This window comes from Gouania willdenowi, chromosome 13 (genome assembly GCF_900634775.1).
Source record: "Gouania willdenowi chromosome 13, fGouWil2.1, whole genome shotgun sequence".
NCBI classification, from domain to species: Eukaryota; Metazoa; Chordata; class Actinopteri; order Blenniiformes; family Gobiesocidae; genus Gouania; species Gouania willdenowi.
The window spans coordinates 1,659,684-1,685,655 of NC_041056.1; the positions used below are offsets into that span (position 1 = coordinate 1,659,684).

General features: G+C 37.5%; 3 protein-coding genes across 3 annotated transcripts in view; 2 read left to right on the plus strand and 1 right to left on the minus strand.

The window, feature by feature from the left end:
• Positions 1-6,714, plus strand: dcun1d5 (DCN1, defective in cullin neddylation 1, domain containing 5 (S. cerevisiae)). Its single transcript, XM_028464998.1, has 8 exons — positions 1-74; positions 2,917-3,013; positions 3,103-3,268; positions 3,551-3,642; positions 3,723-3,831; positions 5,621-5,725; positions 5,939-6,041; positions 6,401-6,714. The coding sequence occupies exons 2-8, from the start codon at positions 2,949-2,951 to the stop codon at positions 6,454-6,456; spliced, it is 696 nt and encodes a 231-aa protein (XP_028320799.1). The 5' UTR covers positions 1-74; positions 2,917-2,948; the 3' UTR covers positions 6,457-6,714.
• A 393-nt stretch (positions 6,715-7,107) lies between these two features.
• LOC114474776 (high mobility group nucleosome-binding domain-containing protein 5-like) lies at positions 7,108-15,812 on the minus strand. The gene is made up of 6 exons (XM_028465290.1): positions 15,778-15,812; positions 11,274-11,382; positions 10,052-10,220; positions 8,661-9,000; positions 8,361-8,529; positions 7,108-8,243 (listed from the first exon to the last, which is right to left on the minus strand). The coding sequence occupies exons 3-6, from the start codon at positions 10,206-10,208 to the stop codon at positions 7,437-7,439; spliced, it is 1,473 nt and encodes a 490-aa protein (XP_028321091.1). The 5' UTR covers positions 10,209-10,220; positions 11,274-11,382; positions 15,778-15,812; the 3' UTR covers positions 7,108-7,436.
• Positions 15,813-15,818: 6 nt separating this feature from the next.
• The window catches only part of capn5a (calpain 5a), a 28,434-nt gene continuing 18,280 nt past the window's right edge, over positions 15,819-25,972 (plus strand). Inside the window, exons 1-3 of the mRNA XM_028465289.1 lie at positions 15,819-15,986; positions 18,771-18,930; positions 22,658-22,789. Coding sequence (XP_028321090.1) covers positions 15,832-15,986; positions 18,771-18,930; positions 22,658-22,789 — 447 coding nt within the window. The 5' untranslated portion in view covers positions 15,819-15,831. The remainder of the gene's footprint in view (positions 15,987-18,770; positions 18,931-22,657; positions 22,790-25,972) is intronic.

A 25,972-nucleotide genomic window follows, 5' to 3' on the forward strand; every position in this document is an offset into this window, starting at 1 on the left:
GGTATCGTCCACTACTCTGGAAACGCCGGTTTCAGAGAAGCAAGTGAACTCTACGGAAGGTTTACCGATTTAAGGTGGGTGTTTGTAACACTTTAATGTGATAGTGAACATTTACTGAACCAAATACTTTATATATTAGTTTTTAGAATGACGCTCAGGCTGCTGTGTTATACATTTAACGCGTTTTTACCTATTAAATGACCGCTGCTAGCTAAAACCAGAGCGCTGCGCTGCTATGGTTCATATCGTAACCAGTCTAAACGATGACGGATTTCTGCTTCACTGTTTGCTCTTTTTAAACTCAGGTTGTTTCTTTCACCAGGTAATAATTGCCAACTATTACTAGGACGGTTAAGTCTTATTTTGTCATTCAAATCAGAATAAACCAGCTTCACTTAAGGACATTTGTCACCAGATAAGCCGTGTGCCTGTTGAGTCGTAACACTCCTCCTCGCGATGTTAGCTGAAGGAAAGAAAACGAGCCAACAGAGGTTGAAAAGTTGTCGCCATGTGAATATTTACTTAGATTTATAGTTTTAAAGAACAGGTTTTAAAGACAATTTCAATTTGTAGTGCAGATATTTTAAGAATACGAATTGTTTTGTTTTTTTTTTTTGATTATTTTTACAATCAATAAGTATCACAATCAATATTTGTGGTAATTTCATATATAATTTGTAAATCTATAAAGTGGGTTTTATTGAGCTGTATTTCAGTATCTTATATAAGCTGACTTTTTTTTCTCAATAATCCTTTTAGTGTGTGTGTGTGTGTGTGTGTGTGTGTGTGTGTGTGTGTGTGTGTGTGTGTGTGTGTGTGTGTGTGTGTGTGTGTGTGTGTGTGTGTGTGTGTGTGTGTGTGCGTGCGTGCGTGCGTGTGTGTGCGTGTGGCCTGTGGTAACCAGGGGCAACCACAACTCTGTCACCAGGTGACGTGGGAACCGTTCGATCTGAAACACCATCCCCAGCCCAGTGCAGCCTGAAGACAAAAAGTTCATTTTAGGAAAACCAAAATATAAATATATCAAAAAGTTCATTAAAAAGTACAGCACCTTTAATGTGATTACTTTATTTCTAAGAATATACGGTAAAATGGTGACAAATTACCTCCTGTTGTCAACAATGTAATTATACTTCATGGTTTAAAAACAAAACAAACAAAAAAACGTTTTTTTACCAAATTTAAAACAGGTCCAGAACTTAGTTTTGGGTCTCGACCCCTGGGTTTAGAACCCAATGAGAAGAAGAAAGCTGTGTCTTCTAGACTTGATAAGGCTTAAATCTAGTGCTTCTCAAAGTGTGTAGCATGTCCCCCTGGTGGGGCGCAACAAACAGGAGGACATTTTCAATTTAAGCCGAATGCCTTTTTTTTAATTAATAATAAAGATCATAAACACTAAACACACAAATAAAGTAATATTGAGAACCTAAAAATGTAGCAGAAATGAAAAGAGCAATAAATAATTAGACTGCATTAGATATGGATCAGGAACAACACGTAACGTGGATCTAAAGTGTAAAAATAATGATTTACGTCGGCATATACAGTACATCACATGGAGCAGAACAATAAACACATCTTCAATAGATGACTGAAATAATTAATTTCAGTGAGAAAGAAAACCTACAAATGAACTTTCTTCTGTTGATTCTTGTTTATTATTTTTTTATTTTGCCGTTGAAAGAGGCAAAAAAATAACTTCACCAATCAATCAATCTTTATTTGTATAGCATTACACAAATAAATTTTGTCCTGTATTGTTAAATATTAGAAAATCAAATTCAATGAAAAGACTGTTATGCGGGGTGGAACTGCTCGCTAAAACGTCCAACCCTCCTCTTTTGTCCAAGCTTGGGACCCTTGAGAGAACTATTCGATTGAACACGTGACATCATCGTCACTTTTCTTAACATTGAGTTGTTCTGAGAATGCTGTCACGGCAAATTTGCGGTTGACCTCATTTGGAGACATGATTTATTGCTCTGGTTGAATGATGGAGTCCAGGCGAGACATTGATGATTTTATAAAAAAGGTTTATTATAAAACTAAATAAAAAGGTGTACAAAGATGGACAAAATTAGTGACCGCCCCGGGCGGACGTCCGATGATTGAGTGGCACAGTTCTAACTCATCACGTATATTCCCCCTCAGTCCCCCTCCCTCCTCCCCCCAGGAGATAAAGAGGACAGGGTGGAGGTAATAGAAGAGAGTGAAAAGAGACAGTTTCTTCTTTAGGTCAAAACAACCAGTTCTCTGGTATCTCCTGATTGTCGTGAGTGTTGGAGGTGTGTGCGTGTATGGTGTTTGTGTGTATGAATGAATGGATGTGTATTGGGTGTGTATGTGTGACTATGTGAGTGTGTGTAGGCATGTGAGTGTGTCATGCCTCTGTGTCTGAGGGATAAGATGTGTTTTGGGAAGCTGACCTCGAGAAGAGAGCAGAAAACACAAGACAGCAGAAATGAAAAGTCTCAACTTAAAGCCTTAAAAAGAATAAGGTCTATGAGTAAATATGTTAATAAACATAACTAACAATTTTGCCCTGACGATGCATTTAAGAAATAATTTATTAATGTTATCATTGCAGTCCAAACAAATTTGACGTTGCACAGGCTTGAACCAAGCAGCAGCCATGTTGAAAGTCTCAGCTCAGTCTGTCCCTGAACCGCAGAGATATTTGAGCCACAGACAGATTCCTTGCATTATAGATAAGATGACTTTTTGTTTATTATGAAATATGATGTTGCCCGTTAGTTCAATACATCAGAAATTGTGGATTATTGGGGGGCAATGGGAGTAGGTGGGGCTTGAAAGTTCACCTTGGTTCAAAGTGGGGAACACCCATAAAAGTTTGGGAACCACTGGTGTATTTGTTACACGTTCCTTTACTTCACATGAGTTGCTGTTGTTGTTCAGCCCACAAGGTGACGTCAGAGGAAGGTTGAGGGATGCCTGTGAAGAAGAGGAGGCTTCCTGAAGCTGAAGATCCAAACCACAGCCATAAGATCACCAGGTGAGTCAGGCTGTGGCGGCCATGTTTGTTTCTATAGAGCTCCGTGGGGATTGGTTCTAACGTTCTTCTTCTGCTTCTCTCTGTGGTAGAATATCTCGCCCTCAGACTCGCGTGGTGCGTCCTCTCTGCTCTGAGAGGCCGTTCTCCTCCAAGAAATGCGTTTCCTGGTTCCACGAGTACATTGGAGCTGATAAAGTGTTCGGCCCTGACGCCATGGAGAGGTTCTGTGAGGACATCGGAGTAGAGCCAGAGAACGTGAGACACATCTATACATCTGTAGCTGTTACAGACATATAGAATCATCTTTGTCACTATGATAGATGTGTTCCTGTCCTTAGTTATATTATAGATCTATAATGATAGATGTGTTTCTGTCCTTAGTTATATTATAGATCTATAAATGACAGATGTGTTCCTGTCCTTAGTTATTGATTTATAAATGATAGATATGTTCCTGTCCTGAGTTATAGATTATTGAAATAATAGATGTGTTCTTGTCTTTATCACAGATTTATAACTGGTAGATGTGCTCCTCAGGTGGTCATGCTGGTGTTGGCGTGGCGTCTTGAAGCTGTAAACATGGGATTCTTCACCAAAGACGAGTGGGTCAGGGGAATGACGTCATTACAGTGAGAGGCGTGGCCTATTCTGCTTCACTTTGTTGACGCTCTGCACATGCTCAGTGCGTGATCTGCTCCTCCTCCTCTAGGTGTGACTCTAAAGAGCGTCTGCAGAGTAAACTAGATCACCTGCGCTCTGAGCTCAACGACTCCACAGCCTTCAGAAACATCTACAGATACGCCTTCGACTTCACCAGAGTGAGTCAGCCAATCACATTAGAGCTCTATCTGTGACATCACACATCCATCTTCCATTTGTAAAACACTACAATGTTACACAACATTTAACGTCCACATCACAACAGACAAGATTAGCTTCAAGTGCTGAGGCTCAGCTTTTATTTTGAAAGTTTTTACATACAAATCTACTACTGGGCTTACCAGTGTAATATTAATAATATATTAATATAATAGTAACAAACATTTTTCACATGCTTACAAATCTTTGGAAAAGCAATTATTAACAAGAAATAAAATTATGGATATACAGAAAAACTTTTCAAATATAGAAATAAAGCCCAAAAGAGTAGATCTGCTCCTGTCCTTTTGTTACAGACAAATAAAGAATAGATCTGTATTTTTGTCGTTTTGTTTTTGTTGTTTTGTGTGTTTCTGGGTCAATTTATTTATTTTGTTTGGATTTTGAGTTTTTGGAATCATTTTGTATATTCCTCTCTTATGTTGTGTGTGTTTGAACGATTAACTGCATTTGCGATATCGCGATATGATAAAACCATTTCCTAACCACAAATGCCGTTAAAAAAATAAAAAAGTTCTGGCCACATGACTTGTGAGTGGATGGAGACGTAAACGCTGCTTTAACCTGTTGAACAACGGCCTGAGGCTGGACAGACACTGCAGTGGAGGAAATGTTCAGATGCAGCAACAAACAATGCAGATGTTTTGGTTCTCTTTGGCAGCGAAGAATCTTTAATACAATGCTTTAACAAATCAGAATACAGACATAGTGCACTGTACGTTGAACAAACATTTCCTGGGTTTACTTCTTATCTGGACACGCACACATACAACCTGACATTTTTGCACGTACATGTTAGTCTGGTCCAACTATTTTCCAAAACAACACTGGACAACGTTTAGAACCAAAGAGCAGCAACACGTCAGTGTGTGGAATTATTTATTCTATAAAAGAGAAGATGCTGCTTCACCACCAAGCGACGTGTCTCACGGTTCGCGACGGACTTGCTGCGGGCGCGCTAGTGTGGGATTCATTGTCCGCTGATGTTAGGCAGAAGTTTGTTATGTTGTTGTGGTGAATGTTTACAAGAGTGCATGTCAAAGTATTTAAGATTACAACTGTAAAAGTCGATAAATAAACTGTCTTCAATATTAATTCATGCTTTATTTTCCTTTATCTTAACATAAGCCTTTCAGAACAATTTATGTATAATATGTATCATATTGTTTATTGGAACACATTGGAATGTGTTCTAATAATCATTAATTAATATATTGATTGTTTGTTGAAAAATACATAAGAGGACCTTGAAAATATGACGATATTGAGAGGAAAAAAATTGCATTATTTTCCAAAGTCGTTCAGCCCTAATGTGTTTTTTGTTTTTGTTGTTTGTTCGTTTTAGAGTCAATATATGTATTTTTACATTTTGTTTTGTGTATTGTTGTTGGTTTGTATATTTTTCTGTAATTCTGTGCATTTTTAAAGTCAAATTGTGTAGTGTTTTTTTTTTTTTTTTTTAACTCGTGTATTTTTCTGGCCTGTTGTGGGTTTTTGGAGACACAGGAAAGTTCTGAGGAAAAAAGAAATGAAAAATGTGAAAGTTAAGAATAATTGAATTTATATCACACTTTTTTCACTTTTCAGAAGCAATTAATAATTTTATACATTCACACAGCATATATACTGGTGGAGGCCATCTACAGCTGTAGCTGCAGCTGCATTTACTTTGGTTAGTTTCCACAGTGAACTTTACTGAAGTGTGTGTATGTGTGTGTGTGTGTGCAGGACAAACACCAGAGGAGTTTAGACATGGACACAGCTAAAGCTATGTTGTCTCTGCTGCTGTCCAGAACCTGGCCTCTGTTCCCTCTGTTCTACCAGTTCCTGGAGGTAAACACACACTACGTGTGTGTGTGTGTGTGTGTGTGTGTGTGTGTGTGTGTGTGTGTGTGTGTGTGTGTGTGTGTGTGTGTGTGTGTGTGTGTGTGTGTGTGTGTGTGTGTGTGTGTGTGTGTGTGTGTGTGTGTGTGTGTGTGTGTGTGTGTGTGTGTGTGTGTGTGTGTGTGTGTGTGTTGATTATTCTCTCTCTTTGTTCACCTGCAGCAGTCCAAGTACAAAGGTCTGAACAAAGACCAGTGGTTCAACGTGCTGGAGTTCAGTAGAACCATCAAACCTGACCTCAGCAACTACGACGAAGATGGAGCCTGTGAGTTAAGTCCCTCCCCTCACACGTCATGAGCCAATCATCTCCTACTTTATTAGAGATGGAAATTACCAACGTGGAAACCAGAATTATCGATATGCAACTAAAGGTTGAATTCAAAACATTCAAGGAGAAAATGGGATTTTTAACTTCCAGAAGAAGTTTGAAATCTTTTGTTACAGACGTATAAAGAATAGATCTGTTCCTGTCCTTTATTACAGACGTATAAAGAATAGATCGGTTTCCATCATTTGTTACAGACTTATAAAGAGTAGATCTGTTATTTGCCCATGCTTCATGGGGCCTCTACTTGTTTTTCTGGAGGTGAGTCTCGTATCTAACGTAGAGATGTCTATGTTCAGGGCCGGTGCTGCTCGATGAGTTTGTGGAATGGAAGAAAAGCTGGACGTTATGCTAACATCGTGCTAACGGCAAAGGAGGAGAACATGGAACTACGAGGACGTGTGGCACAGGAAGTGTGTGAGGGTGAAACTAAAGGACTTCCTGTGTGTGACGCTCTGCTGCTGCAAGAACGCTGAGTCAGGACTTTTATCGTCTTTATTTGGATTATTTCAAACATCAAGAATGAGATCTGTTTTTGTTCATTTGTTGTGATTATTTTCCTATTTTGTGTCTTGTTTATAGATTTCACAATAAATGAAGTATATGAAGGTTTCACAGCTCTGTCATTCTTTAGTCAACATTAATTAAGCTCTTATAGCTCCGCCCACAAAACGATCACTATTAATAAATCATATTCTGTTCATACTGAAATGTACAAAGTTTTTTTTCTCTTCTGTGTTTTTGTTTTATTTTCTGTATTTCTGTAGTCTTGTGTTTTTCTTTTGTATATTTTTCTGATTTTGTTTTTCTGGTATTTTTGCATTTTGTTTTTTATTGTTTTGTTTTTGGAGGAAATGTATGTGTTTTGTTTTGATTTTGGGTTTTTAGAATATATTTTTTTTTATTTGTACATTTTTCTGTCATTCTCTGTGTTTTTGTTGTGGTTTTAGAGTCAAAATGGATTCTTTTTTTTTTTTTTAATGTTTTATGAGTGAATTTTGTGCCCTAGAAAAAAAATTAATAATAAGCTAACAGATATTTAAAAATGTAAAATCATTTAGAAAATAGAAATACAGTTTTATTAATAAATCATAGAAAAACTGGTATTAACATGTTGATACGTTAGGATGAATGAATCAAATAAGGTCAGACATGTAAATAAATAATAAATAACACTAACTCCGTTCTGCTTTAGTTTTGCCAATTGTTAATATTTTAATTAATTACCCTAATTATATTTATTACAGACATAGGTTTTATAGTTAATGACATGAATTAATGGACTTCGTTATTAAATGAATACAAACAACTAACAATAATAAATAATGTTTAGTGTCAGATCTCCATGTGGAAGTGCGGCCTTGGCTCTACTTCCTGTTTCCTGTCCAATGGAGAGGAAGAGGCGGTGGCCATGATGGCGTTGAGACGCGTCAGAGAGAGAGAGCGCTGTTTGAGCCTGGGGGCGGGGTCAGAGGGGGCGGGGTCAGGCAGGTGAGCGTAACGACGTCCGTCCTCATCGTACTGATACAGACGGATGACGCGGCGGCCGGTGGGCGTGGCCTCAAACCCCGAAGGTTCTTCTTCTGAGGTTTCTGTTTTTGAGGAAGAGTTTGTGTCCTTTTCCTCTTCTCCTTCCTCCTCTTCCTCTCCCTTTCCGTTTCCTTCCTCCTCATCCTTCCTGTTTCTTTTCGCCGCTTCCTCCTCAGTTTGGCTCTTTTCCTGCTTCCTGTCTTCCTCTTTCTCTTCCTCAGTTTGACTCTCTTCCTGCTTCCTGTCTTCCTCCTCTTTTTCTTCATCAGTTTGACTCTCTTCCTGCTTCCTGTCTTCCTCTTTCTCTTCCTCAGTTTGACTCTCTTCCTGCTTCCTGTCTTCCTCCTCTTTCTCTTCCTCAGTTTGACTCTCTTCCTGCTTCCTGTCTTCCTCCTCTTTCTCTTCCTCAGTTTGACTCTCTTCCTGCTTCCTGTCCTCTTCTGCTTCCTCTTCCTCAGTTAGGCCTTCTTCCTGGTTTTCGTCTACCTCCTCCTCAGTTCGGCTCTCTTCCTCCTTTCTCTCTTCCTCTTCCTCTTTTCCTGCGTCCTTCCTCTCCTCATTCTTTACGTGGTCACATGACTCCAGGTACGCAGCAGTTTGCCTTTCCTCGACCTGTCGGTAGAAACGTAAGTAATAGATTATAAATACTGTACATAAGTTACTGTTTCAAGTAGTTTTTTATCTGTAATGTATTTTTGTTTTATTAAAAGTAACTTTACTCGTACTTACTGCGTGGTCTGTTGACCGGTGTCTGAAGCTCCTCTGAGGTTTTGTGGGCGGATTCGGGCTCGTCTCTGAGGGGGGGACGGTTACCATGGCGACGCCCCGGTCCGGCTCATCGCTGTAACTTCGCCGTCGTCGTGGTAACCGCATCCTCTTTGCGACGGCGCTCAAACACCTGAGAGGGTCACGCATTAGTATTACACAGTCTTTTACTTTGAAAGGTTGACTCAGAGGAAGCTCACACACACGCTGAGGGAGAGGGAGAACATGCAAACACCACCACAGGGTTCTAACGATGGTTCTGACCTGAGAACGTGAGTCCTGCTCATGGCTCCGCTGCTGAAGCCCAACATGAAGCTGAGGAGCACTGAGGACGCTATGGCTGCTATATAGTGACTCTGAGGGACACCTGGGACGCTGGACGTCCTGGTCCTGGTCCTGGTACCGATGTTGAGGACGGTCGGCCTGAGGGTGCGTGCCCCCCCCTCCTCCAGCAGACAGTAGTACAGACCGCTGTGCGCTGAGCTGATGTTGGGGAGCAGGAGGCTCCCGTCCTGCTGCAGGAGGACCGGCTCCAGGTGTGCAGCGTGCACGCTCACCGCCGTGTGCACGGCTCCAAACGGAGTGTTCCAGAACTTAACCACACCTTCACATTAAAGACAGGAGACACGCACAGAGTTAGTCTTCTACTGTAACCATGACAACAGCATCATTATCACTGTTTTTCTGTCATTTTGTGCATTTTGGGAGTAATTTTCTGTATTTTTATTTATTCTAGTTCTGTTAAATTTTCTCCCAATTTGTGTAATTGTGTTTGAATTGTTTTATTTTATTTATTTAGTTGATGAGGACAATGCACATTAATGAACATCTGCATTGAAACAACAAAATAGACGTAAACATGCTGGATTATAGCCACATCTGTGTGTGTCTCCGGAGCTTTCTCACGTTTTTTTCTAAAATGATGTGATTTCTGACAAACAATTCCACAAAATTCTTGCAAATTAACCAAGAATGTTTGAGAAAGATGTTATACATCATCACACATATTATACAGACACATTATCAACATTTAGAATGAGTTTTTTGTCATTTTTTTAATGTTTCTGCAGTAATTTTATGTGTTTCTTGTCGTATATTTGTGTTATTTTGTGTGTTTGTGTTATAATCTTTTATGTGTTTCTCTCATTTTCTGTTTTATTTAAATGTTTTGGTTTTGATTTTTCTCTCTATTCATGTATTTTTGGAGTTGTTTTATGTATTTTTGTTGTTCTTTTGTGTTTTTTAAGTCTGTTGTCATTTTTGATATTTTTCTCTCATTTTATGTGTTGTTGTTGATTTTTTGTATAATGTTCTGTTGTTTAATGTGGGTTTTCTTTTGAGTCATTTTGTGTAAATGTGTTGTTGATTCAGATATTTTTATCTCATTTGATATGTTTTTGGATTTTGCCATATTATTCATAAATATTTCTCTCATTTTACATGATTTTTGAGTAATTGTGTGTATTTTTCTGCCATTTTGTGTGTTTACTTTCAGGGTTGCAGAGCGGCATGTGGCCCATGTCTGCTTTATTGTATTGTTAAATTGTTTTTAATAAGTTTTTTAATAATGCACTTTTCTATTTGTAAATATATTCATAACTTTTCATACACCTAATGTCATTAAAACTCAAACGTGACTCTCGTCTGTCTCTCACCTCTGCTGTTGTTTCCGTCTCCACAGTTCAGGGTCAGTTCGACCCCTGGTTGACCTTTGACCCTGTAGGGAGGAGCTAGGGTCACAGTTGGCTGACCCCCAGCTGCAGCCCCTGAATGCATCAGCAGGGCAGCGATAGTTAGCCAGCAGCTTAGCATCTTTGACCTAAACTAAAAAAAATAAGAAATAAGCAGATAACTCTGTGTTTTTGCTGATCTATAAAAGTACAAACAGTGATCAAATCATCACAGTGACTTTAGATTCTATCTTTACGCTGCTCTGTAGTTACTGGATGTGGATGTTTTACAGGCCTGAGCATAAAAAATAAGCTTTTAAAACGTGTCGGGATCACAGGAACCCGATGGAGCGCCGAATGTTGGCCATTCTAAAATAAACAGCAACATTTAGTAACAAACCACGTTTTAAAAAAAACTATACTTTTGACCAGATTTACAGCAATATTTGTGAGATTAGTGAGATTTTTTTTTTGTAAAAATATAATGTCACTGTTAAATCTAAATCTAAATGTTAAATCTAAATGGTGAATTTGCACATTAGCTAAGTATATAGTTTCACCCGTGACATTTCGATTTAACATTTATATTTATATTTAGCATTTAGATTTAGCATTTAGATTTACCATTTAGATTTACCATTTAGATTTACCATTTAGATTTAGATTTAACATTTAGCATTTTGGTTTAGATTTAGATTTAGCATTTAGATTTAGCATATAGATTTAACATTTAGATTTAGATTTACCATTTAGATTTATATTTATATTTAGCATTTAGATTTACATTTAAGATTTAGATTTAACATTTAGATTTAAATTTAACATTTAGATTGAACATTTAGCATTTAGATTTAACATTAAGCATTTAGATTTAGATTTGACATATATTTTATGTGAAAAAATCACAAATTTTACAAATATTGCTGTAAATCTGGTCAAAAGCAACTTTTTTAAACGTGGTTTGTTACTAAAAAGCTGTTTATTTTAGAATGCGCAACTTTAGCGCCCCACAGGATACTCATTGGTCACATATTTAAACTAAAATACAACCCAAACACAAACATCCAGGGCTGTAACAACACACATTAGTCTGAGTCTGAGGGAACGTTTCAGTTTAATGTTTGATCTGCAATAAAATGAAAAAAGAAAGAAGAAGAAGAAGATGCAGCAGCAATCTTCAACAAGCAAATCAGAGTTTGTTGTTTACCTTTTTCTTCTTCTTCTTTTCAGCTGCTTTGCTTTGAGTGTTTGAGTCGTTGCGTCTCCTCCAATAGAGACTAAAGTACAGCTTCTCACATGACACCAGGACGTTTCTCCTGTGATGATGTTAAAGATTAATTAACAGACACATTCATAGCAGCTTCTCTGGGATCATCACAGAAATAAAGTAAAAGGGTTCAAAGTGTCAATATTGGAACAATTATTTTAAACTGGCAAATAATGGGCGTGAAAAAATGTGAATGTGGATAAATTGGCAAAAAATAATCATTAAATATGGTAAAAAGAGGTGACAATAATGGGTCAACTTATGTGACATTAGATGGAAAAGTGGTGGAAAGGGTTTATAAGTGCTGAACATGTCTAGAAAGAGGAAAAATGTGCAGAAAAGACATTAAAATGTGATGTAGAAGTGTCAAAAATGGGAGAAATGTTGCAAAAATACATTAAAAGGAGCAAAAATATGGCAAGAAAATGTGATAAAAATAGGTTAAAATGTAGCAAGTTTAATGTAGTTGCAGAAAAAGGATAAAAAAAATGAGGAATAATGGGCTCAAATTGTTTTAAAAAATATTCTTAGAATCAGAATCAGAATCAGAATCAGAATCAGCTTTATTGACCAGGTACAGTTTAGAACAATACGAGGAATTTGACTAGGTAGTTGCAGTGAAGAAGACACATCAACACACCGGAGCAGCCTTTTGCGGCGCCCACATATTTAGGTGAAAAAAGGGATCAATAACAGGAGGAGAGGAGGGGTGAGGGGAAAAAAACTGCCAGTTTGAAACTGATTTCCCTAAACAGAGAAAACAGTGTGAAACCAGGAAAAAAACCGCCTCTGCAAACATAAATGTAAGCATGACACAGTCAAACAACTCGAGACAAGGCATGTGGGAAGGTTAGGTGGGAGGTTGGCTGGGGGAGGGGGTCAGGTGGGAAGAACAGCAGGATTCCAGCCGTTTGGGGACATGGGCGTGCTGCCAATGGGCGCTGCAACCACGCCTCCATGCAGCTGTGGATGGGAGGTGGGGAAAGATGGCCGACGAGGCATTTGAAGTTGAAGACCTGTAGCTGCGTTACTGATGACCAGATGACGTGTGGAAAAGTTCAGCATCAACAGTTCCAGGAGGAATGTAGGGAAGGAGCGGGGGAAGGGAGTGGGGGTAAGAGCCGCCGTCTGCAGAAACTTCCTGGTGATAAGAGTTGAGACAACCTTGGCTTTAGCCTTGGCTAGCTGGGGAGCCGAAAGGGAGATAAGCAATGTGATTTGATACAGGCTATGTTAATTTCCAATAGCCTTCTGTCCTGGGTTTCTCTGCTGTAATCCAATGAATGGCCTAGTTTCCACTTCCAAGCCGGGCCTCAAACTTCTCCCAGTTGTTATCCATAACGCGTAGACGATCCAAAAGCAGCTCTTGCTTGCTTTTGATATCGATCAACACATGAGTCTGAGTGTTCAGAGCCCTGCTACATCCTTCAGAAATCACTGGCAGCTTTTCCAAAACAGTCGCCAGCGTAGTACGGACTTTTCCATAGATTAGGAAGCCACCAGCTCCGATCAGCAGCATGCCTACTATCATTATTCCAATCATGTAGATGTCCTCCACGTCTTCCACGGAAAGGATGGACAGACACACAACTCGCCACTTGTTCCAAGGGTTAAGGGTGTATCCAGCCGCAAACGTCCCGCTTGGACATGCGGGGTCACCACCCCCGGTTCTTTTCGTCTGATCGATAGCACTGAGAGACCAACTAATTAATTCCATTATTCCGGTTTTGGATGAGTTACAGAGAGAGGCTCTTGTTAGGCTTCACAAGACCAGACAAAGCAGCAGCTGGAGAGATAAGAAAGGAAGGGAGGGAGAAACAGAGAATGCGACTGTCCTCGTCGAGAGAAGCAAGAAGAAGGAGTTTCTTGAAGGCATCATGGCGACCCCCTCCAAGTGTCTCGTGACCTCAAATGGGGTCCTGACCTCAAGTTTGAGAGTTTTAGTTCAAATCTTACACTTACTCTTTGAACACAACATTAAGGTGAGGGTCTGAGGGTCTAATCCAGGTCCTGGGTCAGTTTAAAATGATACAGAAGCAGCTGCTATTCTTTTTTTTCCCACTATGTGTCGCACTTTTACATTAAGAACAAATCCCAGTTTTGACCAGCAGGTGGCAGCAAAACACCACTGATGCTGTTCCTCAGAGATGGGCCACTTTTATCAGAATCAGGGCCACAGAAATATGATTGTCTGATCCGAGGGTCACATTAACAACATTCATTTCAACATTTAGAACGAGTTTATAGTCATTTTCTATCTTTTTGCAGGAATATTATGTGTTTCATGTCGTATATTTTAGGTTTTTTGTGTAGTTGTGTTGTCATTTTTTATGTATTTCTCTCATTTTCTGTTTCATTTTTCTTCTTTGGTTCAGTTTTGTTTTTTGATTAATTCTGTGTGTTTTTGTTGTTGTTTTGTGTATTTTTCTCTGATTTGAAATGTGTTTTTGGAATCGTCCTTTTAGAGTTTCCTTTTAGATATTTGTCTCATTTTATGTATTTTTGTAGATGTTTTGTATAATATTTTTTTTGTTTATTTAATGTGTGTTTTGTAGTCATTTTGTGTAAATGTGTTGTCATTTTGTTTATGAAGTCATTTCATGTATTTTTGTTGTTCTTTTATGTTTTTGTGTAATTTTGTGTATTTCTGTTGTCGATTAGGACATCTTTCTCCCATTTTATATGTTTTTGGATTTTTTTTGCGTAGTTCAATAACGTTTTACAAATATTTCAATCATTGTATGTGTTTTTGGAATAATTGTATGTATCTTTGTTGTACTTCAGTGTATTTTTCTGTCATTTTGTGTGTTTTTCGAGTTGCCCATGTCTCTAACTTAAGTATAGTGCAGACTTTAGGGTATGACAATTGTCATACTTAAAGTATTGTTCTTTAATTTTGTACTTTTTTTATTCATACATTTATTCATAATTTGTTATTACTGAAATGTGAACATTTTCATTGAGCTATCTCGTTAGAATAAAAGGAAACAGTTTGAATGTATCACTAGGTTATGATTTGACTGGTTTGAATGGAAAACTGAGGTTTCTGTGGTTGTAAGATAAATGATGTCACACTTCTGCTCTCTGTCATTGTTCCACACAAACACAAATGAAACCACAATTCTCTTTAGTATTAAAGTAACCTCTGAATAATTAGTTTAGTTAGTTTGAACAGCTTATTTTATTTGAATCGTAAAAGCAACAACTTTTCACCTTGTATTATACACACTTAACTTATTAGTACCTTTAACATTTACTTGTAATATCAGAAAACTAATTTACAAAAGTTACTTTAGAGCCCTTAATGTAGATCAACATGTTTATTTACTGTTTAAGAGTAGAAATCACTCTTTTCACCACTAGTCTATGTGTTTTTAAAGTATTTACCTTAATTAAAATTAAAAAAAAAAGTTACTTTATTTAAATGCTTTTACGTAATATTCATGTTTTAAAATCTGACATAATTTCCATCCATCCATCCATCCATCTTCTCCCGCTTAACCGTTTCCGGGTCGCGGGGGCAGCATCCTCAGTAGGGAGGCCCAGACTTCCCTCTCCCCGGCCACTTCCTCCAGCTCTTCCAGGGGGACCCCGAGACGTTCCCAGGCCAGCCGAGAGACATAGTCTCTCCAGCGTGTCCTGGGTCTTCCCCGGGGCCTCCTTCCGGAGGGACGTGCCCTGAACGCCTCACTATGGAGGCGTTCAGGGGGCATCCTAAATAGGTGCCCGAGCCACCTCATCTGGCTCTTCTTGATGCGGAGGAGCAGCGACTCTACTTTGAGCCCCTCCCGAATGACTGAGCTTCTCACCTTATGACATAATTTAAAATGTTTAAAGAAAAGCTATAAAGTGTTTCAAAAAGAGGATAAATGAATACAATTTATGTAAATAATTTGTCACATTCACAACTATCTGGAGAAATGTAAATCAGGTAGAATTATTAATTATTATATCCCACATCAATGACAGATTATGGAGTTCAACAAATCAGTTACCTATTTATATTTTCTGAGTATTATGATGTTACATTATTTTTTTAACGCATACTTTTGGATTTCTAACTGAGATTTTGTTAAGTTTCCGTGCGGCTCCTGAATGCATCATCTATCATTGGTGTTACAGCTCAGCTGGTGACCAATGTAATCTGTGACGTGCTAGTTGCTAGAAGTAACTCAGAAAACTGTAGAAAAACTTTATAGCTATAAGAAAATATACGCTTATTGACCATATGACATATATTTGTAATATTGATTTAAAATAAAATGTTTCTTGTTTGTAATATCACGATAGGATAGAAAATAGCATGATGCTAACTGATATAGCTTCGGTGGTCACAAGAAAACACAAACTATTGGTCAGAAATGAACTGGTGGATGTTAGCAAACAGTGCTCAATAAAAAGCCAACATTTTACTCATACATGACGGACAAATTCCGTTACTAACAGCAAACAGCGTTGATGATGCAGTTTGTTGGTCACCATTTACACTGGTTACCAGATGAAGTGTTACAGCAGAGGATCAGACCGACGCCGCGGCTCCTCCTGTCCGACTTCAGAGGTTTGTTTTTGGGACGTAAAGACTCAGGAAGCATCGGTGCAGAGCTCCAGAAGAAAGCACGGAAATATCCCCACAAAGGTGTTAAACCGAACCAGGTAAAGTTTTAAAACTAGTTTACTAACATTTGACTGCAGTGACTTAAAATGTTTAAGAAAGATTTACTTTTACAAACGAAGCGTAGAAACACACATTTCTGACGGTTAGTTAGATGATTAAATAAAAAACTACTTTTATTAAAAACTATCATAAAACAAAGCGTTTTGAAAGCTGTAATTATTTAGTTTTTGCACAAATAACTAAATAATAATAATAATACATTTCCTAACGATAAACTTTTCAAGCAAAATAAACTTCGGTTTTATGGAAATTAGCTGCCGTAAAAATAGCTAATCCTGAAGCAACCTTCACAATAAAACGCAGGATGTGCAGTTATTTTTATTAAAAATCAGAAACATCTTCACGATTATCTTTACGATGGTATGATATGAGTGAAAGACAGCCTTTGTAATATCAAAAGAATTTATTACCATCCTACACGATAATTATTATTTATTTTAATAAGTTTATATTTATCAAAAAATAGATGTCGATATACACATTTCTTTAAAATCAAGATCTAATTTATTTATTATCAATAATAGTAATTATTATAATTGTAATGTACAATGAATAATTGAATTGAGATATATAATAAATTAATGGTTTTAAAAGTTATAAAATGCCTTAAAACTTCAAAATTCTCCAAAAATAACACATGTGTATATATATTTAAACTGCCAAAATATTATTATTATTATTATTGTATCTTAAATCTAATTGTTTCTTATCTAAACTTATTGCATTATGTGCTATGTTATCTGGTCATATCTATTCATATTTCTTTCTGTGCCCTAAGCAATATTTATTAGCATCTAAAAGCAGATTTATTTATTTAATTTTAGTACTTTTTCTTATATTAATTTTAATCAGGCTTTGATAAAACTTATTCTGCGTAAGATTTGGTTCAAACTGTTCTGTAATTTGAACGTGAACGTTTGTAGTTTTATTTTGAAGGCTTTTTGCTTGACTTACACTGATTTTTAGAACAAGTTTGTCTTTATTGTTGTTAAACATCCGGAATCTTGTGGTTGAGAAAGACCTGCTGTTTTATAACATGTTGTTTGTTTGTTTATCGTTGCCCACATTAAACCACAACCAGTGTTTTTTCTCAGAAAGTGTGAGTTTAGGCCTTAATTCTACATTCAGCTGCTGAGTTTTACTTTGAAAATACCCTAATAACTACCTAATACTTTAATATTTCATTATCATGGCTCTGTTTCCCTACAACAGCATTTGGAGGATTTTTTTTAGACTTATGAGTTTATGAGAATATATATTTTTTTACTTGTAATATTTTTATGAGAAACTTGTAATATCATAAAATAAAGTCATAATTATAACTTTTAAAATTACAACTTTATTCTCATAGAACTGACTTTATTTTAATAAAATGATGACCATTTTCATAATAATATGACCTTATTATGTTTTGTTATGGTAAAATAGAGTGAAGGAAAAGTAAATTTGATTAAAAAACAATGTTAATGCTATTATTAAAGTGTTTAGTGTCGGTTCGTGTGTACGTCTGATGTAGTAAATCTGCTGAGTTCTCAACTACACGTACAGTAGCTCCTCCCACTGATATCAGAATCAGAATCAGAATCAACTTTATTGGCCAGGGGTGAATGAATACACACGAGGAATTTCTTTTGGTGACCTGTGCTCTCTCAGGTAGTATAACATTAAATAATAACAATCAACTACAATAAAGAAAAATCAATAAAATAGAGAAAAATAAAAAGAAAAAAAAAAGAAGTATAAACATAAATATAAGAGTAGTTAGACTAATATGTGCAAACTAAATAAAAAATAACAGATAATAATAATAATAATAATAATAATAATAATGAAATAAAATAAGAATACAATAATAATAATAATAAGATAATAGTGCAGTAGTGCATTGATGAGTAGTGCAAATAGGTGAACATTTAAATGAAAAAGTTATGTCCATGAACATTCACAGTGACAGGTTGTTCCAGGGTTGATATGTTTAGTTCCAGGTTATTTCACAGTAACAGAAACAGGTCTGACACTCTATGACTGTTTAGTGTTGATCACAGTGACAGCCTGAGGGAAGAAACTGTTTTTATGGCGGGAAGTTTTGGCGTACAGTGATCTGTAGCGTCTGCCTGAGGGGAGGAGTTTAAACAGATTGTGTGCAGGGTGTGAGGGGTCTGCAGTGATGCTACCTGCCCGTTTCCTGACCCTGGACAGGTATAAGTCTTGGATGGAGGGCAGATCAACACCAATGATCTTTTCTGCATTCCTGACTATCCTTTGTAGTCTGTGTCTGTCTAGTTTGGTTGTAGATCCAAATCCGCTCTAAAGCCTGGTTCTCCATGATTACCTCTGGAAAGTTATGTTACACCCTGCATTTATCTGTTTGCTTGAAAAGTTATGAACAGATTAGGAATTTTCAGGAAATGTTGATAATGGGACAAGGAACAGGTGATTTCATTTTGGTGATGTTCTGGATTACCAAAAATGAGAAAATACCACTCGTGGATATCTTGTTGATGAAGTCATAGGTTCTCATAGAGTCAATAGCTCAATGTTGACAGGTAGTAACAGTAATTCAGGAGAAAGCTGCATAGAATCTACAGCACAAAGCACTTTAAAAACAGCTAAAGTGGATCGCGTATCCTAAAAAAAACAGCCCCTAAATATTGACCAGCAGGTGTCCTCAGTGAGCGGCTTGGCGGAGGTCTGCGCTCTCTGAGTGCTTTTCTAGTTCTCCCTGGTTCTCCCTGATTCTCCCTGGTTCTGCTCCCTCTCAGGGTGATGGTGGTCGGGTACGAGGGTCAGAACTTCTCTGCTCTGAGGAGGCAGTGCAGGCAGAACGGACGCCTGTTTGAGGACCCCCTGTTCCCCCCCGAGGACACATCCCTGTTCTACCAGGACAACAAGATAGGACATGTTACCTGGAAAAGACCAAAGGTGAGTCAGGTTCATCCTTTGACCTTTGACCCTGCTCAGCCTGCACCGCTACGTGCTAAGCTAACGCAAAGTTGTCGTCCACAAGATTCCTTCTAAGATAAATTTAGTTTGGCATAATAACGCAAGTTTTAAATCATTTAGTTCAAACATTAAAAAAAAATTGATTTCTAACTTCATTTCCAATCAATCTTTCTCCACAAAAACTATTTTCTTACACATCTTTTAACCAATATGTTAAGGTTTCATTTATTCAGACAAATTTAATTTGAAATATACTTACGAGATCAAAGTAAATTTCCTGAAAAAAGTTGTCTGAATAAATTAAACTATAACATAATATTTCAAAAACAAAGACAAAATGAACTTGCTGGAATTATTACATCAACATTTAATCTCAAAAACGCATTTTTTCATTTATTTGTATTTTTTTTTTACAGCATTTTTAAATAGAATTTTTAAAATCAGTTTTTACACTTGAAGCCAATAAATAAATCGTTGTTATGAACAAACGACCAACATCTCCATGATGTTTGTATATTGGCTGTGTATTATTCTGCCTTTGAACGCTAACAGCTGCTGTCTTGCACACAGGTGATTATTGAAGCTACAGGTGACGTTTCCAAGTGCTAATATTTCAAGCTGTAATCAACCAAGGAAATGGTTGATCGACCAAAACTATGGCTCACGTAGTGATTAGTCGACCAAAGAGAAAAAAAAAAAACATAACGTGAATGATCAGGTGCAGAGGAGGAAAAAAAGAGAGAGAAATATTTAGTTTTGGTGTTTTGTGGAGCTAATTTGCTTTTAAACACAGACCATTTATAATCTGACCCTTATTCAAGCTTTGAATAGAACCCGACAAAGCAAAATTAAACCTCCCGAGGTATTTATATCAGAGCCCGACCTGAAACAGATAATTAAAACCTATTTTTCCCTCATAAAATGACATATTTACGTTAGATCTACTGGTAAGCCTGCTTTTATTAATAGACAATGTCAACATACCAAACCAACACGTCAACACAGGTGACAGTGGATCTATTCACATAATCAATCTACGTATCAAATATAAGGATAATCCATGTTCTTGTGCAGAAAAAAGATTGATTTAATAGTGAATGTCTTCATTTCACTGACAGCTGAAGTGCAACACTTTTCTATTTTTTTTGCAGCGCAGCACGCACTCACACACAGCTGTTGCTGGATATAGAATCATGTTTAGGCATTAAATAAATTATATTTAATATTTAATCCTTATCACCTATATAAGTGCATTGCATTTTTTTTTAACGGTATTGAAACTGTTATTATTGATGGTCGACCAATGAAAATCTTGGTCGACCACGACGGCATCGACCAATTAGTCGACTAAACAACCAAAGTTGGCAGCCCTATTAATAACTCAGTAAAATTCACATTATAAGGCCATTTTTTTCCCCATCTTCCTATTCTTTGCTTGTTATTTTGCATAAAATTGCCTGGCCCCGACCATTGCTGCGCAGAAGCTATAATTGTTCTTGTTTGTTAGATTTTAGTCATAAAATTATTCTTATTAAAGTTACTTCATCTATTCCGGAACTGATCATGATATTTTATCATGTGTTTTTTTCAAATATAACAAAAATCTGAAACGTTAACAGTTTAATTCATGTTATGAAAGATCATTTAAGCTTGGATATGAAAAATAAATATGACTATTATTGATTGGGCAGGACTACAAAGATAAATGTAAACATTGATCAGCTGATCAACCCCTGCAGTAGCTGGAGGTCACATGACCAGCTGCTGATGTTTCTTTTTACTGTTTATTAGAGAAACTTCTGTTTTTACTGTACTTTAAAGTGAATCCAGTGCTTGAGGCATGTCGTGTGTCATTGTGTGTTGACATGTTGTGTTTGTTGCCATGGGAATAGTTCCTGATCAAATATTGATCTTCAGGTCATGTTTGCTTTGCTGAGTGAGAAAATAGGACTTTAATCTGACACTGGAGACAGAATCACACATAGGCACGGTGAAGATGAGCTGCTGACATTTATATCATGTCGTTCAGATTGTTTAAACAGGCAGGACTGAGACCCTCAAGGACCAGACTCTGCATGTGTGTATTTCTGTGAGCACACACTGAACACACAGCTTCTAATTTGATCATTTCCTCCGAGTGTGGGCGACTCGAGGCCTCTCTGCTCTGCTGAGAGCGACATTCATCTAAAGCAGAGGTTCTCAACTCCTGGGTCGGGACCACAAAACGTCTCACAGTTCTGTTTTCAGCGGGTCGCGTCTCCTGTGCAGTTATTTTCAAAGGGAAAACTCATTAATCTGATTGGCTGAAGTTAGTAGAGTGCGTGTCGCAGACCAAACATGCACAAAATAAACACTAAAATAATTACTAATGGTAACATCAATTCTTTTCATAAAGACAATAAACAGTAACAAATTCAACAAATGACTCCAAAGACATAAGGCAACAACAAACACACTCAAAATGATAAATATTATACAAAACAACAACTAAAACACAAAAGGATATTAAAAATACACCAAAGGATAGCAGAAATACACTAAACAACTGAAAAATAGGCAAAACAACAACAAAAATGCACAAAAGAGAACAGAAATACTCAAAAACATAATAAAGTATGCAAAACTGCAATAACAGTCCACTAAATTACTTCAAAGACGCAAGACGACCCCAATCATACAACCAAATAGAGAATTAATATACAAAAATACACAAAGCAACAGCAAAAATACACAAACCAACAACAAAAACACATAAGATGACTTAGACTTTACTTACTGTAAATTGGTCATTATTCTAAATGTTGACATTATTGTTATTTACGTGATGCTCGAATCAGACAAGCACATTTTTTTAGTCCCCTGCTCTGTGTGCGTGTGCGTGTGTGTGTGGCTCACTGTGGTTTTACTGGGTGTGTCCTGGTTTTTTCTGGGCTCTATCATTCAGCTGCAGCCCTGCCTCTCTGAGGTTTGTTTGCTCCTCCTAATCTCTGTGTTTAACATGTGGGGCCGACCACGCACCGGCTCTACGCCTCCTCTCATTGGTTCAGTCCGACCACTTCCTGTTCCCGATGCTGCGGAAGAAACATCTCTCCTCTAACCGTGGATGGATAGACATGGTTTTTAATCAGCTGTAGTCTTTGGTTTGTTGTTCAAACAGGATTTAGCAATGACAGCTTGAACTAATAATGATTTTCAATATTCACGTGTGGTGAAATAACCCAAAGTTTGGGTCCAAAATAAAAAAAAGAAGTAGCACAAAGACAAATAGTTTTATATCCCAAGAAAGATTTACATTTATACTATAAATTACAACAGATCAGAATTTTTTTACATTCCCACATGTGGTTATGGGACAATTTTTTGGATTTTCATAGTGTATCACCCAAGAACCAATGCATATCTGTGACTAATCATTAGTGATGTGAACAGTCTATGTTCATAGCTCTAAGCTGATCACATTACAGGGAGCTGAGACATATGCTAAGTAGTTTACTGAAGACCCAAACATGTTCCAGACCCAAACACACACTGACTTTGTGACTATTTAGAGGAGCTGACATGTCCACCAGATAGGATGTATAGCAGATCTATTTTCTTTTCTTTCATTTGGTAAAATGACCTGAAATGACATGATATATGGATTCAGTACAAATGCACATGGTCCCAGCCCTAATGATATATGTGGTGGTGGTGTTCCTTCCTGTAGGAGTTGAGCAGTGACCCTCATCTGTTCGTAGATGGCATCAGTGCCCACGACCTGCACCAGGGGCAGCTGGGAAACTGCTGGTTCGTGGCCGCCTGCTCCAGTCTGGCCTCCAGAGAAGCTCTGTGGCAGAAGGTAAACGTCTCTAAAGTAGGGATACACCATAACTATCCATGTGACAGCTTCTGATCAGCCTGTAATGGCAAATTCTCCATTTTTTACCCTGTGTTCTCATCTTCCAGTCTAATGGGCTTTAATGTTTGATTTAATTCATGGAACAGATCTATTTTTTATACATCTATAGCTGTATAGGGAAACTATTTTAAAAGTAATGTTTCATTAAGGGAGGCACTTGTTATTATTACCTAACACATTTAAAAAAGGAAGAGCTGTATATGTATGTTTTATAAGAAAAAAAGTTTTTGACCTCGTTTCTGCTCCAGTATCGTTAGAAATAACAAAAAAGATCAAACTAAAAATAGTAGAAACATTTGTAAAAAAAAAAACTGCATTTTGTTTGTTCAAAAGTTTGTATGAATTTTTATTTATTTATTTATTTATTTATTTATTTATTTATTTATTTATTTATTTATAATGTTTCAAAGTTTTCTAAAAACATTTCCAGGATTTTTAAAAAAGTTAAAAAAGTTCGACACAATCTGTTGGAGGAAAAACGTGTATGTAATGGGTTTGAATGTTGTCCTCTAATGTTAGGAGTGTATGTTCTCCATGGGTGTGGTCCCCTGTGATTGGCTGAGATAAGCTGCAGGATATAGTGAACAGGATAAGTGTGTTTAGAAATGGATTTACATGATTTTCAAAGAGGTTAAAAAATAAGTTGAATTATGTGCTCTGTCCACAAGAGGGCGGCAAAACCACCACACCAGTTTAATCTTTTTAAATTATACACTAAAAATTACTTACTAATATTTTACTAATAGTAAAATAATTGTAAATCATGGAGTTAAAAGAGATTTTCATGAAAGTTAAGGCATGCTAATAAATCATTTATTTTCTCTAGATTTAGTTGACGAGAACGGAATTTTAACTTTAATTGGATTAAAAGAATTCTAGTGAAAACTATCAAACTTTGTGGTCAATAATGACACTGTGTGAGTTCTGAGGATGATGTGATGATTTTATCAGAATTTATCTTCCTTTATTTTTGTTGAACAATCAGTAAAAATAACTAGAGTTGCCAATGTGTAGACGTGAATCGACTAAATCCACTACAGATTGACTCGATCGACAGGATTTAGAATTTACTTGACTGACTAAAACTGAAAGAATAATAAATAGTAAGTGAAATCTTCTGATGTCTAAAATAAACTCATATTCCACAATAAAGCCACTTTTTCCTGTTGAATCCATCAATGATTAGGTAAAAGTAATATGGTTTATTGATCGTAGTCCCACTCTGCTGTTTGGAGTTGTAAACTATCAGAGTCACTGCCCTCTATGGGTTGAACGCTTGCTGTTACAAATGAAGTTTACTATCGGCTGAGATTAGGTTCGGTGACTGTTTTGTGTTGGTGACGTCATTAACCGTCACTGTTGACCCCGCCCCTATTATAAAAGCTGGTAGGAGGGGCTTGTGTTTCAGTCAGCATTGATTGACAGCTCCATGTGGAACTGTGTTCAGCTGCTGTGATGTTTGTTACTCTGGGGTCTATTGTTCCGTCTGGAATTAAGCCCTTTTTTACGCGCCTACAGTTGCGCGCCTCTCTCCTGCGAGTATTCTTCGTTCCAGGTTCCTGACACGCCCACCAAAAATGCGTAGTCTGTGAATGAAGGCGGTCTGAAGCAAAGGAGGCGGACTGGGCCATGATGTCATTTTTTGAGACTCTCTAGAAATCACGGAACAGGGAGTTTTCCCAACGCTTGTAAATATTGAAATCCTTGCACTTTTAATTTGAAACGCCTTCATTGATAAACAATATCACAGGTTGATTTGATGAGATCATTGATCAGATTATTGCAGTGTGAGGATTGGTCGCATTCTTCTGTCACAGTTAAAATCTCTCCTTTTTCCCTTCATACTAATGACAGATTAATGTTTGTTTGTGTGAAAAGTCTGATTTTATTAACTTCTTCCATTGCTACATTCAGAAATGATTAGCGCATCACCATCATCAATACGGTACCTGCACTGCAGGTTTGAGGAATTAATCCTGTAGAGCGTCCTGCTTCAATCCACAGGACACAGAGATGTTTGCAGTGAAACAGAACCATTGGCTTCCTCCATAAAACACAGTTTTAAATCTAAATTGTTAAAAGCCTTATCGAGCTGATGTAAGTGAGTTCAAACTGAAGCTGAGCCTCATTTAAATATGTGTGGGAATAGTTTCTGGTTCATCCTCATGTTCATTTCACCAAACTGTGACTTTATGTTGGACATAGTATGAAAATAGTTGGACATCACTGTGACCAACGTGGACAGAAGTCTGCGTCTGTCAGAGTTTTAATTAATCGAGCAGCAGCAGCTGAGGCGCAACTCGGGTGATCCCAGCTGATCAACTCCACGACGCAGCGCCCACCACCCTACGGTAAAAGGAGAGGATGGCACGTATAAAATATAATTAAATGTAACACATTTTGTCCCGTCTACAATTGGTAAATGTGAACATACTGTATTGAACCCTGTGACAGTGTCAGTTTGGATAGATTATTTCTGGGTGTGTCTTCTGCAATATTATGAGTCTGTGTGGCTTAAATTGTCCAAACTTCTAGTGCAATATAATGTTTCACCTTATGGGGGCGCTGCACTTATTCCAGGTTCAGAAGAACATAAGAGGAAAATAACTTAAGCAGACAGGAGAATACGCGTAAGGCATGATTTGAATGGGAACGCCCACATTTCAGGGAGGCTCCACCCAGAATGCAGCAGCGACTGACTTCCACAAAGAGCAGATTTTGGTCCAATCAGAGGGTTCTTCAATGAATGTATGTTTGTACAGACACATCGTGTGTGTACATTCCCATCTGTCTCTGTGTGTGTGTGGATGTGTGTGTACTTCTTAACGCTGTGTGTGTTGTCTTGGCTTGTGTGTGTTGGTTTTCTGGGGCTTATTGCTGGAGCCACGCCCATAACCAAGGCCTATTTTAATTTCCCCCCAGTGGCAGGTCAGCAGAAGCCTGGAGGTGTACGAACACTTTAAGGATTAATGTGTGTGTGTTGTTTCCACTGTCGTCTCTGAGGTTTCACCGTACCTGCTTTTCTATCCTCTGTGTGTGTGTGTGTGTGTGTGTGTGTGTGTGTGTGTGTGTGTGTGTGTGTGTGTGTGTGTGTGTGTGTGTGTGTGTGTGTGTGTGTGTGTG